This window comes from Corvus moneduloides, chromosome 1 (genome assembly GCF_009650955.1).
Source record: "Corvus moneduloides isolate bCorMon1 chromosome 1, bCorMon1.pri, whole genome shotgun sequence".
Classification (NCBI taxonomy): Eukaryota; Metazoa; Chordata; class Aves; order Passeriformes; family Corvidae; genus Corvus; species Corvus moneduloides.
The window spans coordinates 149,666,040-149,692,506 of NC_045476.1; the positions used below are offsets into that span (position 1 = coordinate 149,666,040).

Genomic DNA, 26,467 nt, shown 5'->3' on the forward strand with positions numbered 1-26,467 from the left:
CTGCTGAGAATTTTTATTTCTTTCACTGTGAAAATTTTGGTTCAGTTATACTTCTGGAACTTGACTGTGGCAGCATGACCAGAGTTACAGAGATGACAAACAAGTCATTTGAGGAACATGGCTAACCCCGAAGAACTCTTCAGAATGGTTGGCAAATATAAACCTTTTAGCATAGCCAAAGGTGACCATGCAACAATAGTTCTCTTTAATTCAAGTTTTTTTTTCCAGGTCATGTTTAATAATGCTGACAGTAGTCCTGCTCAACAGACAGACACGGCACAACAGATGAAAAAACTACTCCTGCTCCATAGTCCTATGCATCAGTCATCATTGTTTTGTGATAGGAAAGTGCTGAAATATTGCCTTTAGATGAAAGCAAAATAAAGCTAACAAAATACAGCCCTAGGATGCAAAAAAACAGACTTTCCAGGAAAACAGATGGTTATGATAAATGCAGACATCTATAGTGTAGTTGCTTATGAACTGTTCATCTGCATTTCATTTATTAGTTGTAAGCAGCATCTTTAAAATATAGTTAATCAGCTTAATGAATGACATCAGTGTTATACCAAGTTGGGTGGCTCATGCTTTATTTCCTGCCACTTACAGAAAAACAACAGCAATAAGCTCACCTTCAAACATCAATATTGTTAACCACTGTACTTAAATAAGATTGGCCCAACCTGTAAGCAATTCTGTTATAGCAGTCCTTAACATCATTTACCTAAACTAGAAAATAAAAAGTAAGTCTTGTCCTTTATTTCCCCAAATAAAACTTTTAGTTACACATTAAGTTTTTCTGCATATAATGCAGGTTTCACATTGCTCAAAGGTGAAGTCAAAGAAACTGCTCTAGCTACACACACAGTAGAATTGATTAGATATCTTCCACTCAAAATGATTCCATCTGTGAAAATAACCACTACAGATAATATATATAATTACTACTATTACTAACTACCACAGATAGTGCAGGTAGGATTTTCTATTTAATCTACAATAAATTAAAAGGGGCTGTACTGTGTCCTGTGTAAAAAGATATACAGTCTGTCTTCATCAGATACACCTATTGGAAGTTGATTTTATTACTTTGCGATGTATAAAAATTCATTTTGAATTCTATAATTTTTGACAGAGAGGTCAGGGCTTGATGTCTAGAAAGAAGAATATATTTAATGGATTTATAAACACCACAAGACACATACAGAAACGTGACATGAATATGGACTTTAGAGGCCAAAATAAATACAGGTCTTTGACATAAGTGCCTTTCAATAAAGCTGGAAAAAAACTTTTGATTTCAGTGCACAAGCAATGAATTTTTAACATATACAGAAATAAGAAATGATTGATTTACTATGAAGAAAATATAAAAAAATAATAATAACAATAAAATAATAATGACAACATTCATGGAAACATACAAAATGCAATATTTGCATTGTAGTATTCTCCTTTTCTGTTATATTTAAAGAACAAAAAATTGAAGCTGATTTCAGGAATAAGCCAGAAATGTGCTCTAGATTTTTTTCATCCCCTTTCCTGTAAAGAGCTGAATTACATACAAAATACCTGTTTCTACTTTACATATACATTTATTATTTTTGGCATACATTTAACTAACTCTCTTGGTGTGGTTTCTGTGCAGCAGAAGTTATACACAGTGCAAGTGTCAGGATAATTACTCAATAATCATACCTTTAATTCACCCATACAATTCACATTAATGTAATAAGCTGTACAAGTGAACCAAGGGCAAGAAGTCCTGTGGCCCTTTAGAGCACTGTGAAACTTCAAATTTTCATTAGGGGATATTTTCTTGCTTTTGGTGTTCTGTGAAAGCACTGAAATTTTGAATTACAAAAGAAAGGTTTTTTTCCATGATACTGACTGCTGAATACTCTGACATAATTTCCTGGCCAAAACCAAGTATGATTTGGTCATCTTAACTTGGGGTCAGTCATTCCAGATTAAATACTAGATTTTATCTTTGCCTTCAGGTGCACTTTGTAGGAAACTCTGCCAGAACCTACAATCAGAATTTTATTGTTTTCCAGACATAACAAAAAAATCCTGCAATCCAGAAGCAGGGCAAACAGAAAACAGAATGTAAGTAGCGTGTCAGTTTATTTACTCTTCATTTTGTCTACTTTTGTTTCAGCTTTATCTGACGTATTTTTCTACTTAAATATCAAATACTTCTTCCCCATCTTGCTTAAGGTTCATTGTGCTAATACTGTCCTATCAAAGTTTCCGTCTTTGTCAATGACTACTATAAGCAGAATTCCTTCCTAGTCACTTCAGACAGAGACTATCCCAGCTGTGCATACCCAAAATAAACCACTTATCCTGAAAAGGAGATTGCTTTGTACACAGACTACATTTACATTTCTACCTTGCTACAATATTAGAATGCTTTAGTTGATGCATCTCATTTACTACTCCAAGTCCTTCATGCAATATAAAGCACACTCTGCCAGTGGTAATGATAGGAAGGGCAGATGCAGCTCAAAGCGTACTTTTCACAGAAATAGAAGTTGGGCAAAAACAAACTGGTAAGAGGTGTGACTGTTGTCATTAATTTTACATGTCAGTATTTGCTTTTTCATTTTTGTACATATGTCAAATATAAGCTGGAAATAAAATGGTAATTAAAAAAGAAGTTGATAAAATTAAGATTTTAAAGACTACTCCTAGCTCACTCTCCTGTCTCTTTTACAAGACCACTTCTTTTGGTGTTTGTCAGCTTGAGCAAATGCTCCCAGATATCACAGATCGTCTGCAATCCTCACAGCTATATTATAGAACTAAAAATACAAGGTTCTGCCCTGGAGCTGAAGGCCTGGGACTCTTGGCACTTGAAAACTGAAAGAGGCTGAATGGTTTCTCCTTGTCAATTTAAAAAGTATTTTATAAATTTTGCTGCTCTTATTATATTGCAGGTAGTAGAAATGCTGACGAGAAGCATTTTTAATTCAAAGCTTTTGTTCAACAGTTCACAGCAGAGAAGTGACCTAGAATCCTCTAGATTTTCTGTGACAGACATGCTGCAGTTATAGACACTGTAGAGATCGTTTAAAAAATATCACTGTTTCTAAAATGAAATCCTAGTGTCCTGGATCTCTCCTCATCTTTTACAGACTTGGGGTAGGGGTGAGGGTGACTGCATAGACACTGAGTCCTTTTTTTTCCTAATCTTGCCAATTTTTTAGCCTCAATAGTGAGCTTTTCACACAGGCTTTAGTGAGTATTTAATTTTCTCATTGTTAACATTTTGTTTGCCAGTATAGCCAAATGCTACTTGTTCACTTTTGCTTTTCCTATTTATTTGCTAAATTCCAGGAGAGGAAAATTAAATTAAAATAGGTAAATATATTAAAAAGAACATATGAAGAGTTAATTGAATTTTGCAAGAATTTAATGTAGTAAATGTAGAATGCAGTAAGCATTTCATTTGAAAAAAGATGCTTTAATAAAGTTTACTTTCACTATCTGATAAAAAACAGCTTCAACACTGAAAGCTTGATTGAATACCTACAAAGACAATGAAAGAGCAATGTCTATCACCACAGTGAAATTCTCTACATAAAAAAGATGATTTTATTTAAACTAAAACATATGTGAATATGTATCAATTGAATAGAATAATATGCTCTTGATTACAAGTATTTAAACTGCATTTATAACAGAATTAAAATGCAATATGGTTTATGCTCTTGAAATAACTTAATATGATATAGTAGGATTTAGGAGTTTTTTTCCTCAGTTTGCTGGCTCAAGACATCACACTAATGTTCTGTTCATAATAAAAGCAGGGGAGAAAGTTACAGTGCACTGGGTAGAAGTTCTAGCAGTTATTACTTTGCCTGTAGCAGTTTAGCAGTCTCAGGATAAAGTTAAATCCCGAACAGTGACAAGAACTGATTTAATCCACATCACGCTGCTATTGAATCACAGTCTCCAATAACATTCTATGAGCCCCTGGACTGGTCTGCTGAAGGAGACAATGAGGTGGGTTTATTTTAACATTACTTTCAAAAGTGTCTTACAATGCCTTTTCTTTCCTTCTTTTAATTTTCAATAAAATTATATAAAGCTCCTTTATGTAAAGAAGAAAAAAAATATCATGAGCCATTTGTATTGCCAAAGAGTTCTTTAGCAAAGTGCTGGCAGAGTTCTGGGGATGAGAAAAGCCTTCAAGTTCATTACTGTTTTGCTGCTCCTTAATAGACTAGGAACTTTACTGGAAATCACCATCAGGCCTCCCCCTACTCAGTAAGGCTGTATGGGAAATAAGAACCAGTGTACTACCCAGATTTTTTTTTTTAATAAGGTCTGTGACTCCACACAAACTCTGAATCTTGCCTTGGTCTTGCTATGAGAAACCAGGGTGTTCAAAGTGGTACTTGGCTTCTTTGAATGAAGGAAAATACATTAAGATAAATACATAATAGCATGAAAATTGTATTTCAGTTGTGTGAACCATACAGGAAAGAAGAATAATCAATAGATCACAATACTATACAACATAATTAATTTATAAATGCAAATATTTAATTATATTACTTTATCTTCATCTCTCTCTTACTATGATTCATTGTGCTGTACATACTCTCTCATTATGCATTGATAATATGATCCCCAATAGGACCACATTTTTAAATGTTGCTGTTTTAAGGAATTATATTTAATTTGGGCAAGAAGATTTTTTTACAATTTTTTTTTTTTTTTACTGCACTACAAAAAAAGGATTTCATGTAACAAAGAGTATTTTCTTACTAAGATGGCTTGAATGTTTGAAATATACAAAGCATTTAATTCTTCTGTTTTAATACTATTCAGATCATATGAATTAATGCTTTTCTGTCACAGATTTTTAACTACAATTTTTAAAATTACTAGAGCTCATCAAAACAAACTCAGAAAAGACTAAAAAAAACATTTTTGTGCAAAAGATAATATTGTCAATACCAAATTTTTGAATGAGAAAGAAAATTTCCTCGTTGTAAATACAGCTGAAAAGAAGGTATAAAAACTAGTATCTAACTGGATTAGACAGGTTTGCTGAGAAAGGAAGTGAGCTTCTTTGAACAATCGCCTGGAATGGAAGAGACTGAAATCCCTGACGAAATAAATACCTAATTGTCCATATAAGTGGAACAGCTGCAACAATCTAGACTGAGAGACACCCACTGCAGATTATCTGTTAATTAACAGGTTCACAGAGTCTAGACCTTGAATAAGTGCCCATTTTGAATTTAGCTAAATTTGCAAGCAGGGTGGCAATTTAAATTTAGATCTTTTCTTTAAGAAGGAGTTTTCTAATCAATACAAGGAATTCCCAACCTGCTGACAGGTATCTTTTGCAGATTGCAAAGCTATTCATCTATCGCATCTGGTTCCTCTGTATGAGAAATTATTTTGACATTTCCGTATGTTACTGTAAGATTGAGCCACATTAGGAAGATGAGTTACTCTCTAAGATTTAAATTCGCCTTTTCTATTTTAAAATTTCAACAAATCAACTGAAGATTTTTTTTTCCTACTGTGTAGACTTCTTCCATTCCTATGATCATTTCAAGACACTTTCAGGTTCACAATAATCCAGTTATCTTTCTTGAACTGCTCAGTTTTCCATGAACTCTCAGTTCAATGATAATTCACTGTCTCTCTAGCTGAGGTTCTTTGATAAGACCAAATATTGTTTCCTTTTGTCATATTTCAATATTTCTGACAACTTCTTTACTTTTCTGGTTCAGGTTTTGAAGCCATGCTTTTGGAAATTAGGTCTGTCTAATACTGAAGTAGAATTTCTAATGATAGTACTATGAGTTACAAAGATTTTTTCACTTGAAATATGTCAATGACAACATAACTCCTAGTAAATGACAGAATACTTGACCATTACTAAAGGAAAAATCATACAAAAAAGCAAAAAAGAAAGAAGAGAAAAGAAAAAAAAGTTAATAGTAAAAAATCCTTAAGACTTTTATAATATATACCACTATTGCCTTTTTTTTTCTTTTAGTTTTTGAATCACTTCTGTTCACAAAACAAGTCACAGACAAACAAGTTCTGCTAATAAGCTCTCAATGGTTTGTTGAAGTAGATGAGCGCTTCCAGAAAAGTTAAAAGAATGAGCTGTCTATTTAAAGAGCTAATGTGACACAGGGTAGAGATAACAGTGTTTAAACAGGACAAGGCACAATCCTTATTGATAGTAATAATCATTTAACCACATTTATTTTTTTTCTGGCTAGCTGGCCAGAAAAATTAGCCAAAAATATGCAAATAAGTTGGTGCATTGAGTTTATGCAGCTTTAATTAATGGAATTTAATTAATTTTCTTTCTAATGCTGGTCCAGGAGGAATGAACATTCAAAATGTATTCCGTATTGGTAATGTAATTTAGACATTTAATCTAAGTTTATAAACTTGCAGTAGAAATATACTCTCTCAGCTCTTTGTCTTGTGTATAGTACGGTCTGTAACACATTCAACTTGCAAACCTTTCAGGGGTAGGAAATGTGTTTTTTACAACTTTGAAACATGACATGTAATTTGATGACACTTTTAAAATATCCAAAATATAATTCACTTAAATTCCTTTCTCCAGATAGCAGTACAAAGCAGTACAATTACCTTTTGAAAAGAAAGGAAATTCACTATCAATATCAATGATTAATTTTGTTTGTGCTCAGTATCACATGTTCGCTGCCCTGGTCCTGCTGCCCACACAACTCCTGACACAAGCCAGCATGTCACCAGACTTCTTGGACGCCTGGGGACATGCTGGCTCATGTTCAGCTGGCTGTTGACCAACACCCCCAAGTCCGTTTTCACCCAGCAGCTTTCTGGACATTCTGCCCCAAACCCGTAGTGGTACAGGGGGTTGTTGTGAGCCAAGGGCAGGACCCCAGTGTGGAATCACAGATAACTGGTGTCAGCCCATCAATCCAGCCTGCCCAGATCCCTCTGTGGAGCCTTCTATCTATCAAGATCCTCATGGTGTCAGGTTCCTATTTTGGTTCTCAAAATTAAGAGACAATGTTTCTCAGTAAAGATTAACAGAGCATGTCTGTTTATTTACAGATTTTAAGATACATAGTGAAACTGCCAGATCTGTACACTTGCAGCTATCACAGTTCCAATAAAAGGACAACATATATACACAAAGTAAAAATATCTTCAATAACCTGGGACAGATAAAATGCCAAGGAACTGAAGGCAGCAATAGAACTCTATCAGCCTTAACTAGGATCTGCATTTCTGCCCCTGGGCCCAGGAGTCCCACTTCATCCCAGTCTGGATCCATCAGTGCCTTCCAGCCACTCTTCAGATGTCTGCAGCACAGAGGCCTTGGCCCTGTGATGTAGTGGGCTTAGCTCTGTAAGGGCTTTCAGCACTATGTTGGTACCTTATCTCCAGCCTGGCCCTCACCCTGTACCAGCCCCTGGTTCTGTTACCCATATTGAGCCCCTGAGGGACTGTGCCCCATTGAAGTGAGCACTGCCTGTGTGAAAGTGACCCTTGGTTTCAGGTTCTTTGTCTTCCAGCCTTTGCTTTTCTCTGACAATAAAATTACAGGTAATTGGATCTACTTCAAGACAACTTCAAAATCTGTCTGTATTTGCAGGGAAATAAATTCTTCAGAAATGCATGTTTGATTTTCATATTAAACTAGGAAGCTAAAATTATTATTCTTGGTTACTTTCTATGAGTTGCTTAGTACAGAGTCATAAAATAATTCAGGTTAGAGAAACCTCAGGAGGGGTCTAGTCCAACCTCCTTCTCAAAGCAGGGTCAACTAGAAGAATAGATCTCAAAGGGGAGTTTCCGTGATCACTCTAGACAATTCTGGTGAGTATATCTGTCTTTCCACTCACTTCAATGAAGAGCCTTCTCTCTAGGCTCCATACAAGTATTTGAAGAATGCTCTGATACATCTCCCTGTCCCCAGCCAACTTTTCTCCAGGCTGAAGAACACATCTCCCTTCATGTCTCCTTGGAGGGGAAGTGCTTCATGATGACCCTTCCCTGAACTTGCTGCAATTTATCAGCATCTTTCTTGCACTGAGAATCCAACACTGAATGCCATATTCCAGATTTAAGAGCTGTGGAAAAATTTCCTTCCCCCAGTTTACTGACTACACTTGCATTGATGCAACCCAGTATGCTATTATCTTCCATTGCTTCCTGGGTGCACTGTTGAATCAACAAGTTGAATTCAACAAGTAGTTGAAACTTATGTTTATCCTGTTACAAAAAAAGAATATTCTATTAGTGTTTTCCCAAAACAACCCAGTAACAGAAAAGATGAGTTTAGGCTCAAATGAATGACAAGAACAGGAGTTCCTGATATACTAATTTTCTTTAAAAAGAGAGTATAGTATATCTATGAGAGTCTAAAGAAAAAAAAATATTCAGAGGAGTCAGACTGGAATCACAGAAAAGCTATTGGTTTATTTTTCCCTAAGGGTGACCTTCTCTGTTATGTGAAAATCAACACTAGATGTATCTTACAATATTTACTGGGAAGACAAAGGTCTGTAGCTCAAGCCTTGAAATAAAGCCTTTAATTTGTTTCAAAACTCTAATTGCCCTTTAACAATCTACTGCTTTAACATGTGGATATATAAGGATATATAAATTTGTTTAGTATACCAAACAGACTGAATTGTTGCTGCGGAATAGAAAACAGGTGACTTTCAAATGATGCCCTGTCTATTACAACTAATATTAGTTCCTTTATTTTGTTCCTAAATCTTCTTCTGTGTTGAAAGAGAAGTAAAATCAGTTGATAATCATCCTTAGAATTCTGTGCAATTCCTGTGGCAAATGCAATGTTTATGTCTTCCTATGCTACGTTTAGACAGATTAAAACTAGAGGATGATGTACGTGTTAATTTTAAATTTTTATTCTTCAAATGGTGTGAGCCCAATTAGCAATACTCATTACCATAAAAAGAAGTATACTGGAAAATCACTTTGGCTTTGCAACAAACTGTAGAATTTTTCAATTCTTCCTGCTCATAGAAGATCTATGAACAAAATTAATTTATATAATTATTAATTAATTTAGTTATTCTCAAAGACAAAAAAGAGTCAACAGATCAGATGAATTGTAATGAAGTTCTAATTTTGATCAGGAATGAAGACACACATGTTTAGACCAGATCTGTAAACCGTATCATTAAATATAGAGCAAACCCAAGTAAATTCTGTGAATAAGTTTCCTAGCTTCAGACTTTCAAAGTGGACAAATTCAGAAAAAGACTGAAAGCAACTCTTGCCTTTATTCCATACAGGCGAAAGTCATAGGAAAAATCCACCAGCAGCTAACACATGAAATGATCAGACAAATTGGTTGAGGATAGCAGTATGGAAGAGTTTTTGCCTCTTTAATGCTCTGATGAAGAGACGATAAATTTAATTGAAATACTGTTGCGGCCTTTCAGCACTCCCACAAGTTGAAAGTCCCAGGCGCCCTAGGAGTCAATGCAATGCTCATCTGTGACCCAAAGGCAGGAACAGCAATAATGCCATAAGTACTTATGTTTTTCAACATGTCACATGCACTTATATGAAAATAGTTTAAAACTGATTGAGATTTCTGGGGAATGGAATGAAAAATGTTAATACTCAAATACGTGCAATTATGCCAATGAAGAGAAAAAACTGTGTGTTGCACTGTGGCCAGGTATGACTTACCTATGTGCCTACAGGGCCTAGTCATCTATGCTTACTTTATAGTCAATAGTGAGGACAAAAAATGGCATAGTACTCTGGAATTGTTTACCTCTGTCCACTACTATACAGGATGTCTGCAATGACAATACAGGATATTGACATCAGCACTGTAATGTGTATTGGAAGTCTCGTGTAGTGAATCCTGACCACCTAATCCCTCACACATGGTAGGAGTTATAAACTGATGTAGCAGTCTTTAAAAATGCCACCTACAAGATAGTGCACTGGGATTAAAGGAGAGAGCTATAGAAGCAATGGCATTAAAATGAAAGTTAAAAAAAACAACTCCTAAGAAAGGAAACTAATCCCAGAAAATAGGGCAGTATTCTTTTTTCCTTGTTTTGTGTTTTTGCCATAAGTAATACTGGGAGTGAAGACTGATCATATTGTGATCTTCATGGACAGTTCAGAACATTCTGTCTATCAAATAAATAAACTCAATTTAAGTTCTAAAATATAGAGACAGGAGAAAAGAAAAGAACAACATCTCTTAGAAGGGAGCAGTGAAAGTATACTCTGAAATATATCACGTGGGAAAACCAAGCTTAAAACTAAAGGGGTTCCAGGTGAGAGGTTGGAAAAAAGAGATCTAAATCTCAAGAGAAATTGAAACTGGTCAGAAGGAAAGTCAGTGTTAAGATTTCAAATTCTTAATCTTCTCTTTCGTGATTATTTTCTATCTGTAATACAAATTTAATCTTTGGGATTTTATTTATATTTAGTCTGTCATTTCAATTCTGTATAGCGATCACACTGGAATCAAGTGAATATAACAGATATGCTGTGTAATCCTGTCATGAAAGACCCGAACCCAAACATGACAAACTTGCTTCTTGGAGCTTTTGCAACTCAAAACAATCTTGGAAATCCAAGATACTGTGATGCATTTTCTTCTAAGGACAGAGTCAGTTTTGTGTCAGTAAATCTCTCAGCAGGTTTTAAGCATGGAAATGCAGATAAGGAGTGGGTCAATTTACAACTCTAAGACTGTTATAACCTCCTATTGTCACTCTGCATTACACATGTTGCATCAAGATACAATTTGATAAATGTTTCAAATTAAAATCAATGTGCTCTTGTCAATGTTTTCTCACACCATCAGTTGTGTGTATCTCATTTATGACTTTGGTTGCTTGGGTTGCTATTGGTGGTTTGAGCCATAAAGCAGGTTGGGCCAGAGAAAAGGATGAGGGAATAACACAGATGCAAGAAAATTTGTTTTATCCATATTATTTCCCTGAGATTTCTCCCTACATAGCCTGGTGAGCGCTGAGCAGAGAAGGAGAAAGGAACATGACAGCAGGAACCAGATTAAGTCTGTAGGATCTCAAAAGTAATAGTGACAAATTAAAGAAATATTCTTTTTACTGCTTTTTCAATTCCTTTGCCTTCTCTCTACTTCTGTCTTAATCTCAGCAAGTTGACGGTAACCCCCCTGAAAACTTCTCTTGTACTGTGGTTATTTGTCTTGGTCCATTGGTCAAAACTGAAATGTGTTGCCCACTAACATTAATGTGTTATAAGAATCTTCCTATCACTTTGCATTTATAACTTACTCGGTTTCATCAATGCTTAGGTAGTTTCCTTTTTCATTTTAATCTTTCAAGAATTTCTACTTTTGATTTATTTTTTCCAATTAGTTCCTTGGTTTTGAGCAACTTTTCCTGGTTTTATTAAATGTTATTTTATGTTGCACTTAAGAGGTATCCTATGAATAGCAAATAAATAAATGTATTTAATTTATAAAGAAGTGACTCAAACTATGGGTTTAGATTAGATTTTATGATAAAGAGCATGGTGCTAATAATGCCAAGGTCACAGGCCCTTGTATGGGCCATTCACTTAAGAGTTGAAGTCAATAGTCCTTGTGGGCTCCTTACAAACCAGAGTAGTCTTTGATTCTGTGAAAAATGCTTTACTGTAAGAGTGGTGAGTCAGTGAAACATGTTGACCAGAGAAGTTGTGAATGCTACATCCCTAGAAGTGTTTCAGGTCAGGTTGGATGGAGCTCTGAGAAACCTGGTTTAGTGGAAGGTGTCCCTGCCCATGGCTGGGGGTCAGAACAAGATGAGGAATCTGTATTTCATTACATCTCAACAATATGTGAAGCTGGAATGTATTTTAGGTGTGACAGTAGCAGAATTGTGGGTGGAAGAAGAAAGTTTTTCCAAATGAAGATGCTTCATGCCCAGAATAACACATGCTTATTTCTTGAAGTACGAGCTCTCGTGACAAGTACAGAATTGAACAATGCTACACTGTAATTAAAGATGACACAGCACATTGTTATTTAACAACAATACTTGCCTATAAACATCTTAAATCTTGTCATCTGTCTACTGACTATTAACTAGTAATCTGGAGTGACGGGGTGCTGAGAGGAATAAGCATTAAGTACAGACTTGCATTTCTACATCATCAGTTCAGACCTGGACTTCATGTTGAGAAGCCACCATTTAGGGGCATTTTCTTACCCCGTGATTTCATGTCGTTTCCCATAGGATGCATATCTTCATCACAAAATCAGCCCTACCACTGGCAATAAGTACATCAGTGCTGATTATATCTTTAGAGAGACTGGGGATGGAATGCTGCAAGTGGCAATGGTATCTGGTCCTAAAAAGAGCTAAGAACACTTTTTGCTTACCGACACACAGACAGAAGCGTAAGAGAAAAACAACATAAACACTAAATTCAATATAAAAAAAATCTTTTGTGATACTAATATTTTAGTTTCTTCTTTAATCATGCAATAAATATATAAGGATGTCTCCTAGTCTTCCAATTTTTTTATATGAAAGAAGTAGGATTGTTTTCCTTTCAGGTTTCTTCATTTTCTCAACACACACTTCAGATGCTATTTTATAGCAGGGAAACTGCAGAATGTAAAATTAAAAACAAAAGAAAAGAAAGTATAAGAATTCCGTGCCAAAACTTAAGCTGATATTTTAATGGGTTTTCTTTTAATTATTCCATTGATATTATTTTCAGAAAATTCTTTTTAAATGTTCTACATGAAATGAACTATTTTTTTTAGTATGTAATCTTCTAGGATTTTACATTAAAAAATCTATCAAGAATTAATTAAGAATTCATCAATTCACCTAAAATCAAGAATTCATTATAATTTTTTCTTAGAATAAATATGTATTTAAAAAAATACGTTAGCTTTGAAATTTTAAAAAGAAGTTTTAAAACTTTGTCAATATTTTGTGACCTTTCCAAATACATCTATAGCATTTATCTTGGATAAGCAGCTTGGTTAAACAATTTTTAGCTGTAACTTGCCACTGATGGTCCATGAGATGTTAGTGGCCTACTGTAAACTAACTGGCAAAGGAATGACCTTTTCTTTATGGTGTTCAGGGATTCAAAGGAGAATGGCTCTTCCAGGCAGAAGATTAATATTAACTTTTATTTAATTATTTCATATATATATATATATGATTTAATTATAAATTGCTTTCAATTATTTTATTTTTTTTTCAAATTGTAAGGCATTTGACTGACCATCTAGTTCACAGTATTACTATCCATCTGCTCTCAAAGTTGCCTACATTTACACTTAGTTTTGCTTGTATAGCCTCATAGGCTATTGAGTAGTTCTCTAAGAGCTCATCATAAAACTAAATATCCTTCAAAATACACTTCTAATAAATTTCATTTTATTTTAATGGGCAGAGATTTTCAGTGCTGAATAAGCAATTTGTCATAGGTTAGCAAGCATAGTCCCGGAAGGGATGTCCTTGCTAAGGGGTGCTTACAGCTTCCTCTATGACCTGATAGAAGCTATCAGCTGACCAGTTTGAATATGGACAATTCTCTAAGCCACTTAAAGTTGTGACCGCCTCTGTGATCCACACTTAAGAATAGACAAACTCCCCCCAAGCTCTCTCTCGTTTCCAGTGCTGGGACAGGTGGCTGCGGGCCCCGTGTGGGGGCCAGTGGGCCCGGCCAGGCCACGGCCATCCTGGGTCGATGGACCTGTTCCAGCTGTGGAACCCACCCCCCACTGCCTTGCTGTGGGCAGCCAGAGCGGCTCGACTCTCCCCCCTCTCCACTGCGATAAGAAAAATTCAACATTCCAGCTGCAAAGCTGCAAGGCTGAGGTGAGATTAACCCTTTTATTGCTGTGAAGAGCTGAAAACCTGAGGGAAGAGAAAGAGGAGATGCTTAAAGCTGAAATTCTGTTGTGAAGCTATGATATATCAGAGTATCCCGTTGCAATTTCATGAAGATATGGGGGGTAGAGTGTTCAACTTGTACTTGTGAGCAAAAGCACCTGTGCTGAGATAGGCAGATGCTGACACAGCTGTAATTTCATGAGAAGTTTGGACAGGGAGAGATGAACCAGATGAGGGCTTTTGCTCCAAACGGGAAAGGAGAAAACCTCAGTCCGTAGAGATGAACCTGATGAGGACTTTTGCTCCAAACGGGAAAGGAGAAAACCTCAGTTCCTAGAGATGCTCCTAGAGATAGTCCTAATGATGAAGATGATGAAGACCCTTTGCTCCCAGGGAAGGAGAATGGCCTCTGTTTCTGAACGGCTCAACCTTAAAAGTGTACCCCAAAAAACTTCAAGAGTGGACCCTCGAAAGCAGTTGCGGGAAAAGCTGCAAGTCGGGGGAAGGGACTCACACGCAGGCAGAGAGACTCCTCTTCCTAAATGGACTGAACAATATTTGGAAGTGGGCGGCTGTCTCGTTGTGATAATGTTTTCATAGCACGAGCAAGAAGAGACTTCTCTTTCTAAATGGACTGAACAAGGTTATTATGGAAGTGGTAAACGGACTGAACATCTCAAGGGTTGTCTTTTTACATTGTCAGTGGGAGAAGGGAGGAAGGTGGGGAGAGGAGGAGAGTTCTGAAGGTGATAAAATTTTTTTTCCCTTCTTTTAGGTCTGTTAATAAACTTCTTTATATTTTTTCAAGTTTGGTGCCTGCTTTGTGTTTCTCCTAATTCTTATCCCACAGAAGATAAACAGTAATGAGTATTTTAGACCAAACCACTACACAATTACTCTTCTCTTCATATTGAAATATAATTGTTGTCATAATCACACTAAGTGTTTATACTGGTATTGTTCAGGATGATGTTAGTGACTGACATAACTGGATGCTTAAAGTTCACCTATTTCCAAGCATTTTACATGTCACATAATTTGTATTGAGCTTAGTAGGAGCTACTACAGTATTACTATCTTTTATAGATCTATATGTCCAAATATGAACTATAATTTAACTCGTGAAACACTTGCAAACTTTGAAAAGCTGTTAAGATGACAAAATGAGTCTCTTCTTAGGTTACAGTTCTGTATTATTCTGTATTATGTTCCTTCATAAATAAATGTCTCCATCTGCAGAGTTCCTGTCTTTTGAAGAGTTTTAAGATTGCGTTCTGGCATACTGAACCTGTTCTTGCAGATCTGTATATTTTGATAGTATTGATACGGAAGTTCTGTCAAAGCTAACACAAATCAAAGCCAAAATGCTATCAAATATCAAATTCAGATTGAAGGATTAAGCTATGTAGTTCTAGACGTGTGTTACTTATCACCAGTTTCATTTTTATGAAATGGATATTTCAAAGTCTGCTATTGTGAACGGCTATTTAAAATTTCCTTGAGCTGTAACTTAAAATTTGAAGGAAGCACCTGCTTATAAACATGGAGCTGCATTTAATTAGGTACTTTAACGAGCAGTATATTCCAGTTCCTACAGAATACTGTTTCAGCTATATTGGATTACAGTTATCACTGCTTGTCTAGACATGGGATCAAAATGTGAATCTTAAATTAGATTACCTTAAGATTTGCTTTTGTCAGGGTATTGTACTTGTCTTAACAATATGACAGTCCAGTAGCTGAAAAATCTAAGTTCACCAAGAAAACCTTAGAATCCCTTGGGAAATTTCTTTCAAGACTTGCAGCATATATTCAATTATTTTTTAAATGAAAAATTACATTGAAAATATATATTACAAAAAACCAACAACCCTGAAGTAAGGCTGGCATATAATTAAGATTTCAAATTAATCACTGCCTTAGTTAAACTTCAGTATGAGGCATGTATCAAAATGATAAATTGCACTACCATAAGTTGACAAATATGGCTTATTTAACAACATTATTCTGAAAGAAATAAATTAAACAGAACATTGAAATAGTAAGTGGATTTTTACCAGACTAAGGGAGAGACATCTTATTTTTCCAATAATTAAGTTTTTCTCAAGACAGAAGAAATGATAGGTTATTCATTGGTTTTTAAATTTCAAAGGATGACTTTTTTTTGCAAATGTTAAAGCAAATAAATATATTTCCATTCATTTTGTCTGAAACAAAATTATGCATGTTCTCTGGCTCTCTAATCAATCAACTTATTTATTTCTTTTTAAAGATTTATCAAAGAAAATTTAGCACTCAACAACCATTAAAGTCTAACTGCTAGTTATGGTAGACTGAAACACTGGGTCTATAATCAAGCACATGTGCATGAGTTTTTTCCTAAAAATTATATGTTATTTTTCAAATGAAAGAACAGGGAAGAGAAAGACAAGTCTATTTAGATGAATTCATCACATATTCTCCCAAAAATAGGATGTCAAATATTTGGCAGCAGAAACAATCTTTAACTGTACTTTTGTATACTGACAATAAAGTGACACAGCCCTCCATAATGAGCTTTTGAGAGGTTCTAGTGGTCAGATACTCCCTTCTACATGGAAAGTCCCCTGCCTGCAAGCCAGACCTCTAGTCTTGGACTGTGTACTTCTTGTCTGGAGCTCAGGAACATAATTTACAGAGAAATTGCTGTTTTTCAGCTTCACAACTGCTACTTCATGCTATTCACCCATCGGAGTGGTAGTAACATGGCCAAGGGAAACGTTAAGCAGATCTGAGGTTGGTATGGGATTCTGAGGGGAAGAATGAGGGGCATGTGATCTCCTGTGGTGTTGGTATCGATTTCAATCCTTCTGATTAGGAGAAAAGCTCTGGCTGCAAGTGCATCTAGCAGACCAATACCTAGTTGCACAGTCCAAGGGTTTGGCCTTTGTAACCATAGTACCTCATCTGAAGACGAAGTAGGACTGCTGGGAAAAAATGAAACTACCTGATCCAGGCAAATAAAAATATAACCGTAAGTGGACATTTTTAACTCAGAAGGAGGACCTTTAAAAATACTCTTTTCAGGGGACAGGCACCTAACTACAGGGTAGAAGAAAATTGCACCCAGGTTTAGAGGGCAGGCTGAGAAGTAAGTACTAAAATTGGGACACTAGACTTTAGGACATCATATTTGGATTTATCTGGGGAATTGTTAGGCAGAATCTCCTGGGAAGCAATTATGGGGAGGAAGTGCAGTCAGAGAGATGGCTGATATTTTTTAAATGACATCCCAAATATTTTTAGGGGAAGTGAACTTTGGGAAATTACTCATGAGGCTAACAAGGGAGCTTCTTAAAGAACTAAAATGCAAAGAAGTACAGACAAAAAAAAAAAAAAAGGAAAAAAAGATGGACGGCAAGAAAGGTATGTAGAAATGGTGCTTAGGAACAAAATGAAGAAGGTCAAAGTCCAAGGGGAGTAACATTAGGAAGGGGTTTTATGGGTTATACAAAGAGATTGTACAAGTATGCTAGTGGCAAAAAAAAGGACAGGGAAAATTGAAGATTCACCAGTAGGTGGCAAACCCAATAATATTCAATATAGAAAAGGCCAAGGAACTCCATGCCTTGTGTGCATCGTTCTTCATACGGAGTAACCTGTTCATGTAGCAGTCCAATTGGGAAGGAGAGCAGTAATTGGTTTTGGGTTTACATTGAAAAGTTGGATACATTCACATTCACAGATTCACCCAAGGGTACCAGAAGAGCTGTCCCACCATGACTGAAAAGCTGCTGTCTGTAATCCATGGAAACTTATAGCAATCAGTTGTAGTCCTTCATGACTAGACAGACTAGTGATACACTTTTCGTTATGAAAGCAAAAGGGATCACTACAGGCACTATGAATTAGTAATCCTTCGCTCAATTCCTGGAATTAGCCTAAAGACCACATTTTTGTAATCCATTTTCCATCACCTGAAGGATGAAGCTATTTGGGAACAGTTAGCACAGACTCATCAAGGGCAAACCATGCTTGATAAAGCCAAATTACGTTTAAGCATCTGAAGGGATGTTATAAGTGGCCACTGCTTCCAGCGGCTCTGAAATGTGAGCATTTCCTTGCCTGGCCACAGGAGCCCAAAGCCAGGGCAGCTTGACACTGGGGAATGTAAGACTCAAGCCAATGGACTTTCTTGCTTCTTTCCCATTTGTGGATTTAACCAGTTTTACATCTGAGCAAGTATTCCCGAGAAACACGCAGACACATACAAGACACCAACAGGATGGGCTATAGGCTGCCCCAGGCACGACACTGCTTTGACAGCACCCCCCTGAACATGAGTACCAGTGGCCAAACCCTCTCTTTGTCTGGAAGATGCAGGAGGTCACTCATGGAGGTGCACACACAGGGATTACCTGAGTTCATGAGTACACATACATTCACAGGTGCCATAAGTACCAGCATGACCCTTCTGTCTGCCTGGCAGCCCTGATCAGATCCCAGGCTGTCTTACTGGTCCCAGGGGTCCCCTCATCACTGGCTGGTCCAGTTTGATGGTTACTAGCAAACATGCAGTACTGGCATACTTGTCAAGCATGGACTCCCCACCCACCTGATACTTTACCCTAGATCCAGAACCTCCTTCCTGCTGGTTCGTCCAGATGGACATGTGCTGGTGAGTGACCCATGCACACCCAGTATGGAGAAGCTGAAGACAGTTGTCGTCACACTGCCTCAGCACCTGTCACAGGGCTTCCTCCAAGCACTGGCATTGAGCCTCTCACTTGCTTCACTCATGCTGGTTCCTCCTGATAGTTATTTTTTGGGACAAACGCCATTCCCACCCCAGTGACTGGAAGCTGAGACCCCCCCACTCACTTCAGGATCTGGCACGGAGATCCCAGTCTCTTCAGTAGTTGATACCAGGCCAGGGTTATCTACACCCCCAGCCTGGCTCCAGTAGCTGGCACTCAGCCCTTTAAACCCTCACACAGGCAGGACAGAGAATGAGATTTCTCTGAAAGTTAAAAGTTATTTAATAAGAAAATAGGACAGGTTAAATAGAAAAGACAGGTTAAAAAGAAAATAGGATCAGGTGCAGGCCTCAGCCAGACAAGTGTACTGATCAGAGCCCTTTTTCACACAGCACTCACATAATGATGAAAATGCAGAAGAATGACACAAAATAATTAATTATTTGGAAAATTACTTTATGTTAAAGCTTCAAAAGCCCATATTAAAGAGAAAGAGTACTCTGAAGTGTGTGATTTTATTGCAGTACTTAAGAACCTCCATAAGAACTCACAGATGCTAATAATAAGGGCTCTATAATTCAGCAGATAAAAGCAGAACAAAAGCCAGTGACTGGAAGTTCAAAAATCAGAATTAAAAATTTTACTTCTAAGTGAGACAGAGTGATCAGTGGGATAAAAGAAAGATTTCTTAAAGCTTGATGTCTTAGAGAACTAAATTTGTTTCCAGAAGTTATTCTTTAGCCAAATCTGTGTTTGTGGTATCAAGAAAATGGTGTGAAGTGCTACAAAAATTAACCAGATTAAGTCCACAGAGTTATTTTTCTCTCTACTTCCTTTGGACTTATATAGGAATGGTGGTACCAATACAACATACAGGTAAAATAGGTAGAAGCACCATGGCAACCTGGTGATGATTTTATAAAGAGTGATTGTCTTCTGTACTACAGCTTTACATGTTCATCTGGCATTAGGAATGGCATGAAAGTCTGTAGTAGATACAGCCATTAGTGGGATGTTTTTCATCCAAGATAGTATTCCAAGACAAAAAGTATTTGTTAGATAATTTTCTGTGACTTCATAGACAATGTGGCAGATATTCATGCATTCAGACAAAAGACAGAAACTCCAGCACCTATTTTTTCTCGTTATCCAACATGTTGAATAGAAGTAAGAATAGACAATACAGATTGGCTTATATCTAGCATGTTGCTTTGTTAGATTTAGTATGTTTCATCTAAATGTATCTGTTTCTGCAATTTAATCATTCCCTGTTTTGATTTTCCTTTCCTTTCCTTTTTCCTTTCCTTTTTCCTTTCCTTTTTCCTTTCCTTTTTCCTCTCCTTTTTCCTTTCCTTTTTCCTTTCCTTCCTTTTTCCTTTCCTTTTTCCTCTCCTTTTTCCTTTCCTTTTTCCTTTCCTTTTTCCTTTCCTTTTTCCTTTCCTTTTTCCTTTTTTCTCTCCTTTCCTTTTTCCTCGCCTCTCCTCTCCTCTCCTCTCCTCTCCTCTCCTCTCCTCTCCTCTCCTCTCCTCTCCTCTCCTCTCCTCTCCTCTCCTCTCCTCTCCTCTCCTCTCCTCTCCTCTCCTCTCCTCTCCTCTCCTCTCCTCTCCTCTCCTCTCCTCTCCTCTCCTCTCCTCTCCTCTCCTCTCCTTTCTTCAATTTTTATTAAGGTGTTGCTGAAACAATGTAATGACAGAAAGCAGCCATACCCAGAGTAGTTATGGCAAAATGTGAACAGAAACAACAAAGAGCCTATAGTATCCATCAGGTAGTAAGCCTGGTGACAAACTTAGAGCTTAAAGTCTGTGGCTTCTACAATCCCAACCTGGCAAACAATTTTTCAGTGGATTTCTCTTAGAGAGAACTCCAACATTAAACAATAATTCATTAGTACTCCTTCGAATTTTATATTAAGCTAGGAGTGGTATTATTAGTATTATATAGCTAGGACGTAGCTGAATCCAAGATTTAGATTATCTGTAGCCACATTTCTGCATTCAATATGCAGGAGAGCTAAAAATAGTATATCCCATTTTTTCACATTCTCTAGCTTTATACCAACTGCCAAAATTATTTTTAGCACCCACATCCTGGCACATTTAAATCTTACTAGTATTTCTTACCTACATGCTTCAATAAGCCTGCACATCAGCTACCAGTTTTTCTTAATGTTGCTGAAAGAAATGCATGATAAGTCCACAGAATTCACTAGATGGAAATCCTATTCTGTTGATAAACCCCATCTGCTCCCTTCTTTCCTTCCCCACCTCCCATTATCCATAAAGCTGTGATCATTCTTGAAATTTTTAACATTGCGCTCAAATCCCTCCCAAAAACATTTCAGCAGAATTGCTGAACTCCATAGCAGCACTCCAGTACAAACATGAAGACCATTTCATTACTTATACAGTCTTATAATGCAATTTTATAACTCATCTTTAAAATTATGTGCAGCAGCACAAACCAGATAAAGTTATATTTCATACCACAATTATAAATATTTGCAATTCACCTCGTGGGCAGAGTTTTCAATATAAAGGTAATCTATATACATATATATATATTTTTTTTTTTTTTTTTGCCATGGCCAACAGGATAACACAAAAATGTCTATCATATTTAACTTGAATAAAGATTGCCATAAATTCTAGCAGTACATTTCTTAAACAAGTAAATGATTTTAGCAATGTCAGCTACCTGTTTAATAGCTGTAAAATAAAACAGTGAGAACAGAAGAAAGCACTGTTCAAAGCAGGACTAAGTCCACTGAATTGCCTTTGCTGTATAGGCAAGCTGCTACGCTGCTTTCTTTCTCAGCAGCTGTATTTCCCCTCCTGTACTCTCAATGAATAAAGCTGCTTATGTATCTTAGGACAGCAGGAAATGGAAAAGTGCATCTAACTCTTCTATTCCAAAACCAAATTATCTCATCAGAAATAAAATAAAAAGGCACAGCTACACTGTGACTTAGCCTAAATTATCAAATAGGACATTAAGTATAGCATTCCTCCTCCAGATATTAATACCTATACATGTTGTAGAGAGCCTGAAAGGTACTGAATAACCTCCACAGAAGTGTCTCCAGAACAAAAGGTGCAGAATCAGCAGACTTGGAACTTCCCCATTTCTCACTCCAACCAGCAATGCTGTGTCACTAGACAGTGATAAAATTAGCTCCACGGGTTTTTTTAAATCCCTCCTTAATTTTTAGTGAACCTCACCATTTTCTATTGTCACTGTAAGTGAAGTCTGTTACTTTTGAGTAATCTGTTCCAGTTTTCTCTCACGAAATCATTTTTCTTCAGGGATATTGTGCTATATAGGGAGGTATGTTTATCAGATGTGTTCTCTGAATAATAATCTGAATATGGAGAAGTTTGTGCATAATGGTACCATAGATAACTCAAATATGCCGCTTGATATAGAAGAAAAAAAGAGGGCTTGAGAAGAAGAGAAAGAAGGAGAGGAGAGAAGAATGGAGTGACACAGTTTGCAGACTGAGGCTTATAATATTGATGTTTAGCAGGCCAGAGTTGATATTTTTATGGTCTATAGTGCACTTGGTTTGACTGAATGCAATTGCAGTGGCTTACATATGGTGGCTCAGCATACTCTTTCTATTAATAATATAATTTTATATATATTCATAAACATTTTTATTCTCAGGAGATCAAAAAATGAGTATGTTCCCATATGTTTCATCAAGAAAGTCCACCATAGATTTGTATTTCTCACAGATTCTGTCAGGCACTTTGCAGTTTCTTGCCAACTTTCAGCTCAACTGCAAATTTGTCAAGCAGATGAGAAGTCAGAAAAAATAGATGTTTGGAGGCTTTGGGGGTTTTTTTGTTTTTTTTGATAGTGAACATTAATTGATTCCATGTATGGGGAATCCATTTACCTATTTAATCTATTTCAAAGCATTTCAAAAGAAAGTGTTTTAAATTATCTCTGATTATGAAAGGTATGTTCCTTCTTTTTCAAATTACAGCTGGATCTAATCCCTTCAGATAGATATTGCCACTTCTCACCCTATCCTCTCATGTCACATGTATCATTTTGCTTTATTGCAATGACAGGTTGCTAATCATTTCTATCTTAAATTTCAAATTGCATATCCATAATGAAGCATTAAATTATGAGGCATGATATTTAGGCGTTCTAAGTATGGAGACATTTCGTCAAAAAGCTAAGAAGAAGCTACTGGGCAATCAAATTTTTTGAAAACTGGATACCAGGTAGAACCAGATCGTAAAATGCTGATTGCAGGGCTATACACATTCACAAAGAGTACAAGAACAGAAATGGAAATTGCCCTGATGTGATTATCATTTAAGTACATCTATTCTCTCACATCAAGGAAAGAGGAATTAAATGAATGTAATGTAATGAGTTTTCATTTCTTTGTCATCTGGGTATGAAGATGGATAACTTCACATGAAGTCAAAAAAAACAGGTATTGAAAGAAAAATTCTCTGACAATGAAATTACCTTGATTCATGTCTTAAAACAGTAGATCTGACTGTTGTAAGGGAGACTCCATTGAACTAAAGCTCTGGTGTAAAGCCTAACACTTTGAATATTCCTAACTTCACAGAATAAAACATCAGTTTCAAAAAAGATGAGTATCAATTTCAAGGTAGCAAGTTTATGTTTTGTTCTAAAATGCGGATTTCTGTGGTTAAAGGTAAAATTTCCCCCAACTTTATAGTGACGTAGAAGCTTGATTTCTATTAATCAGCATGCTATTTTCACCTAGAAAGGAACTATGTGAGGAGTCAGTCATATGTGCAAGCTGTAGTCTACTGTCGATCTTCCATTTTAGGTTTAATTATTCTCTATCATAACTGAGATGCACAGTAAGTTTCTGTTAGCATTAGCAGTGCAAAATTTTTCAGTAAACTGTTTATAAGATGGACAGATGATACCATATATAATGAATTCGACAAGCATGAGAAGCATATATTTTATTTTACATAGTTAAAAAACCATCGGAAGTGCAATGTACATTTTAATATAAAATTTCTTAATAATGCTTAAGTTACCAAATGCTTGAAAAATTGACTCGACTGCAGAGTGGCTATAATCTAGACAAAACCAGTTACATATAGCCTGAATTTCTCGTTTCTAATCTACCTCTTTTTTTATGTGCAACCCAGAAAATAAAACGATAGTATGTAATAATTTCAGCTATTTTCTCTAATAACTCAAGGAACAAGATGGACCTAAAAATTATTTTATGTTTTCCATTTCATATCTTGATATATAGGAGGGAATTTGTATATGAAGTAACATTCTAATGCATCATACCTGAAGGTAAACTATATCAATGGCTGAAGACATTTTACTACAGAGCGATTCTGGGCTGTATTTCTACAGCAGCCCTTCATTGCATTACCAATTTTTGGATATTTTCCTAGCTAGCAAAATGTTACTCATCTAGTTACTTCCTCAAACACTGGTTTCTGTTGCAGATGGGACCAAGCAGAGTACAACAATGGCCTCAGAACTTCTCCAGGCTGTTTACTGTAGCTCCTGCTTTGCTGACAGAGACACTTAATGGAAACAGAATAATCAAGTGTCTCAATGCCAAGTATCCTTAAAAAAGAGGGGGGAAAAATCCAAAACCAAAGAAACCAAAACACAAAACACAATAGCAAAGAAAAAGAGAAAAAGCAAAAGTTTCTGTTTATATCCTATAAACAGAGTGCATAGTCCTGATACCAAGAAATGTGTTTAAAAAATGAATGCATGATATAAACCAATTCTTCAAACACTACTATATTGAACTTGATCATAAACAAGATCCTTCCTGGAACATACGCATACAACACATATGTGTACATATACAATACTATGAACTTCTGGACTTCACGAATGCATGTTCCAGCTCATTAACTTCAGTGTCTGTGTGAAAATTATAGAAAATTGTGAAAACTGTAATAGAGAAATAGCTTTATGTCAATTCAGAGAACTGAGTCAGCAGTTTTCTTGTGCAAACATATAAGAAGGAATCCATTCACAAAACTTTCAGATTCCACTATCTAGCAAAATTCAAGACTAGCTAGTAATGTCTTGATGTTAATTTGAATAAGCATGCGTCAGAAGGACCAGAACAATAACAATTAAGTTTTTCAGAATTTAAAGAACTTGACATTATTAGAGGTCATAAAATATTTGTGTCTGGATCGGACTATACATTGTAAGGTTTTAAATATTTTGGTTTGACATATGTCTCTATGCATCTGTGAATGTTTACATGAAAAGCAAATATTGTAACTTGGATAAAGTTATGTATGTGTATTTTTGTATATTTCTGTGGGATGTTTAGGTTTTGTATGTATAGAGACCAGAGGAAAAAAACAGAATATTTTGTTAAGAATGTCTTACCTTCATAGTAAACTTTAAACCCATGAGCACTAACTGCAAAGTCACTTGTCAAGCGCAGTGAAAATACAGATTTTGTACTTGTCACAGGTGGAGGAAGATGAAATCCTGTTAACCTAAGAAACAAAAAAGCACAACTCATGGTTAATTGTTTGGAAAACAAAACCATATGTGAAAGGCTGCTGCTCTGAATAGTATTTGATCATGGAAAGGACAGCTGTCTTAAAAATATGTAGCTTGCATTACTTGAAAAAATTATTTTTATATAGTAATTGAGGATTATAAAACGGCTATTTTTGATGGACACTGAAACAACAGTTTGATAAAACTGTGCCTAGTATAGATGATAGTAAGATGTAGAAACTGTACTTAAATACATTTCAGATTATCAGTAGCTGAAAAAAATAAAACAACCAAAGAAATCACAGTCCACCAGACAATTTACACTCTTTAGGGTTATGTTCAAAAATATATTGCACTATATATCTTGCACCGGTTTCTATTAAAGTTTGTATTAGCTGAATTTTTCCACAGTAACATGATGAAAGAACAGGGACCATGATTCACTTTAATGAGGGACTTCAGTATTATTTAAACTGTGCACTTTAGCCTCTGAGAAGAAATTTCTGATTTCAACTCAAAGAACAGCGTCATTGTGAAATAACAGATCCGTAACAAAAGCTCTCTTGAAAGGAGTTACAGGGTTGTTAAGGTTTGTGTTTTTGTTGTTTGCATGTTTGGTTTTGTTTGTTCTATTAAAACCACTATGTTTGAGACACGAAAGAAAATTTTTTCGTGTACTCGGCACTGCTGATAAGATCTGCTGATACTAATTTCTACATATTCATTTGATGTATATATGACAACAGTTATCTTCCTCAGTTTTAGGAGAATAACTTCATCAGGGTTCATATCAAACCAACAAAGGCCATAATATTTACCTGTCAAAAATGCGTAAAGAACAAGTTGAAGAATTTATCTATGTACACACACCAGTGAAACCTAGACATACATTTGGAGCCCAGTTAGCCATGTGTGGTGAATTGTGTAGCAGATTAGGATGATATATTTTATTAATGATTGAGATTAAAATTATTTTCATGTGTTTGTAGATAAGCCCTTATTTTATATTTTATTTTGAATTTAGAACTACAGAAAAATTTAGCTCAAAAGGGACCTATAGAGGCCACATAGTCCAAGCTACTGTTCAAAGTGGCCTTAAAATCAGAGTTAGTCTAGGTTACCCAAGATATACGTTTTCTCTTTTCATTGTTAGAATAAATTTTTTGTTTGTTTGAAGGTTTTTTGTGTTTAGATTTTGTTTGTTTGTTTGTTTATTTGTTTGTTTTTAAATGCAGCTATATCTACAGCTACCTAGGCTGGTCTGGAGCACACATTGAGAAATATATAAACTCAATTTTACTGGAAGAGATGACATATATTTTTAATTTTGATTGATGTAAGAACAAACGC

General features: G+C 35.9%; 1 protein-coding gene across 1 annotated transcript in view; it reads right to left on the bottom strand.

Annotated features, from left to right (window-relative positions):
- Positions 1-26,467, bottom strand: part of CSMD3 (CUB and Sushi multiple domains 3) — a 611,488-nt gene that overhangs the window by 476,161 nt on the left and 108,860 nt on the right. The window contains 1 exon segment of the mRNA XM_032131786.1: positions 24,998-25,110. Coding sequence (XP_031987677.1) covers positions 24,998-25,110 — 113 coding nt within the window.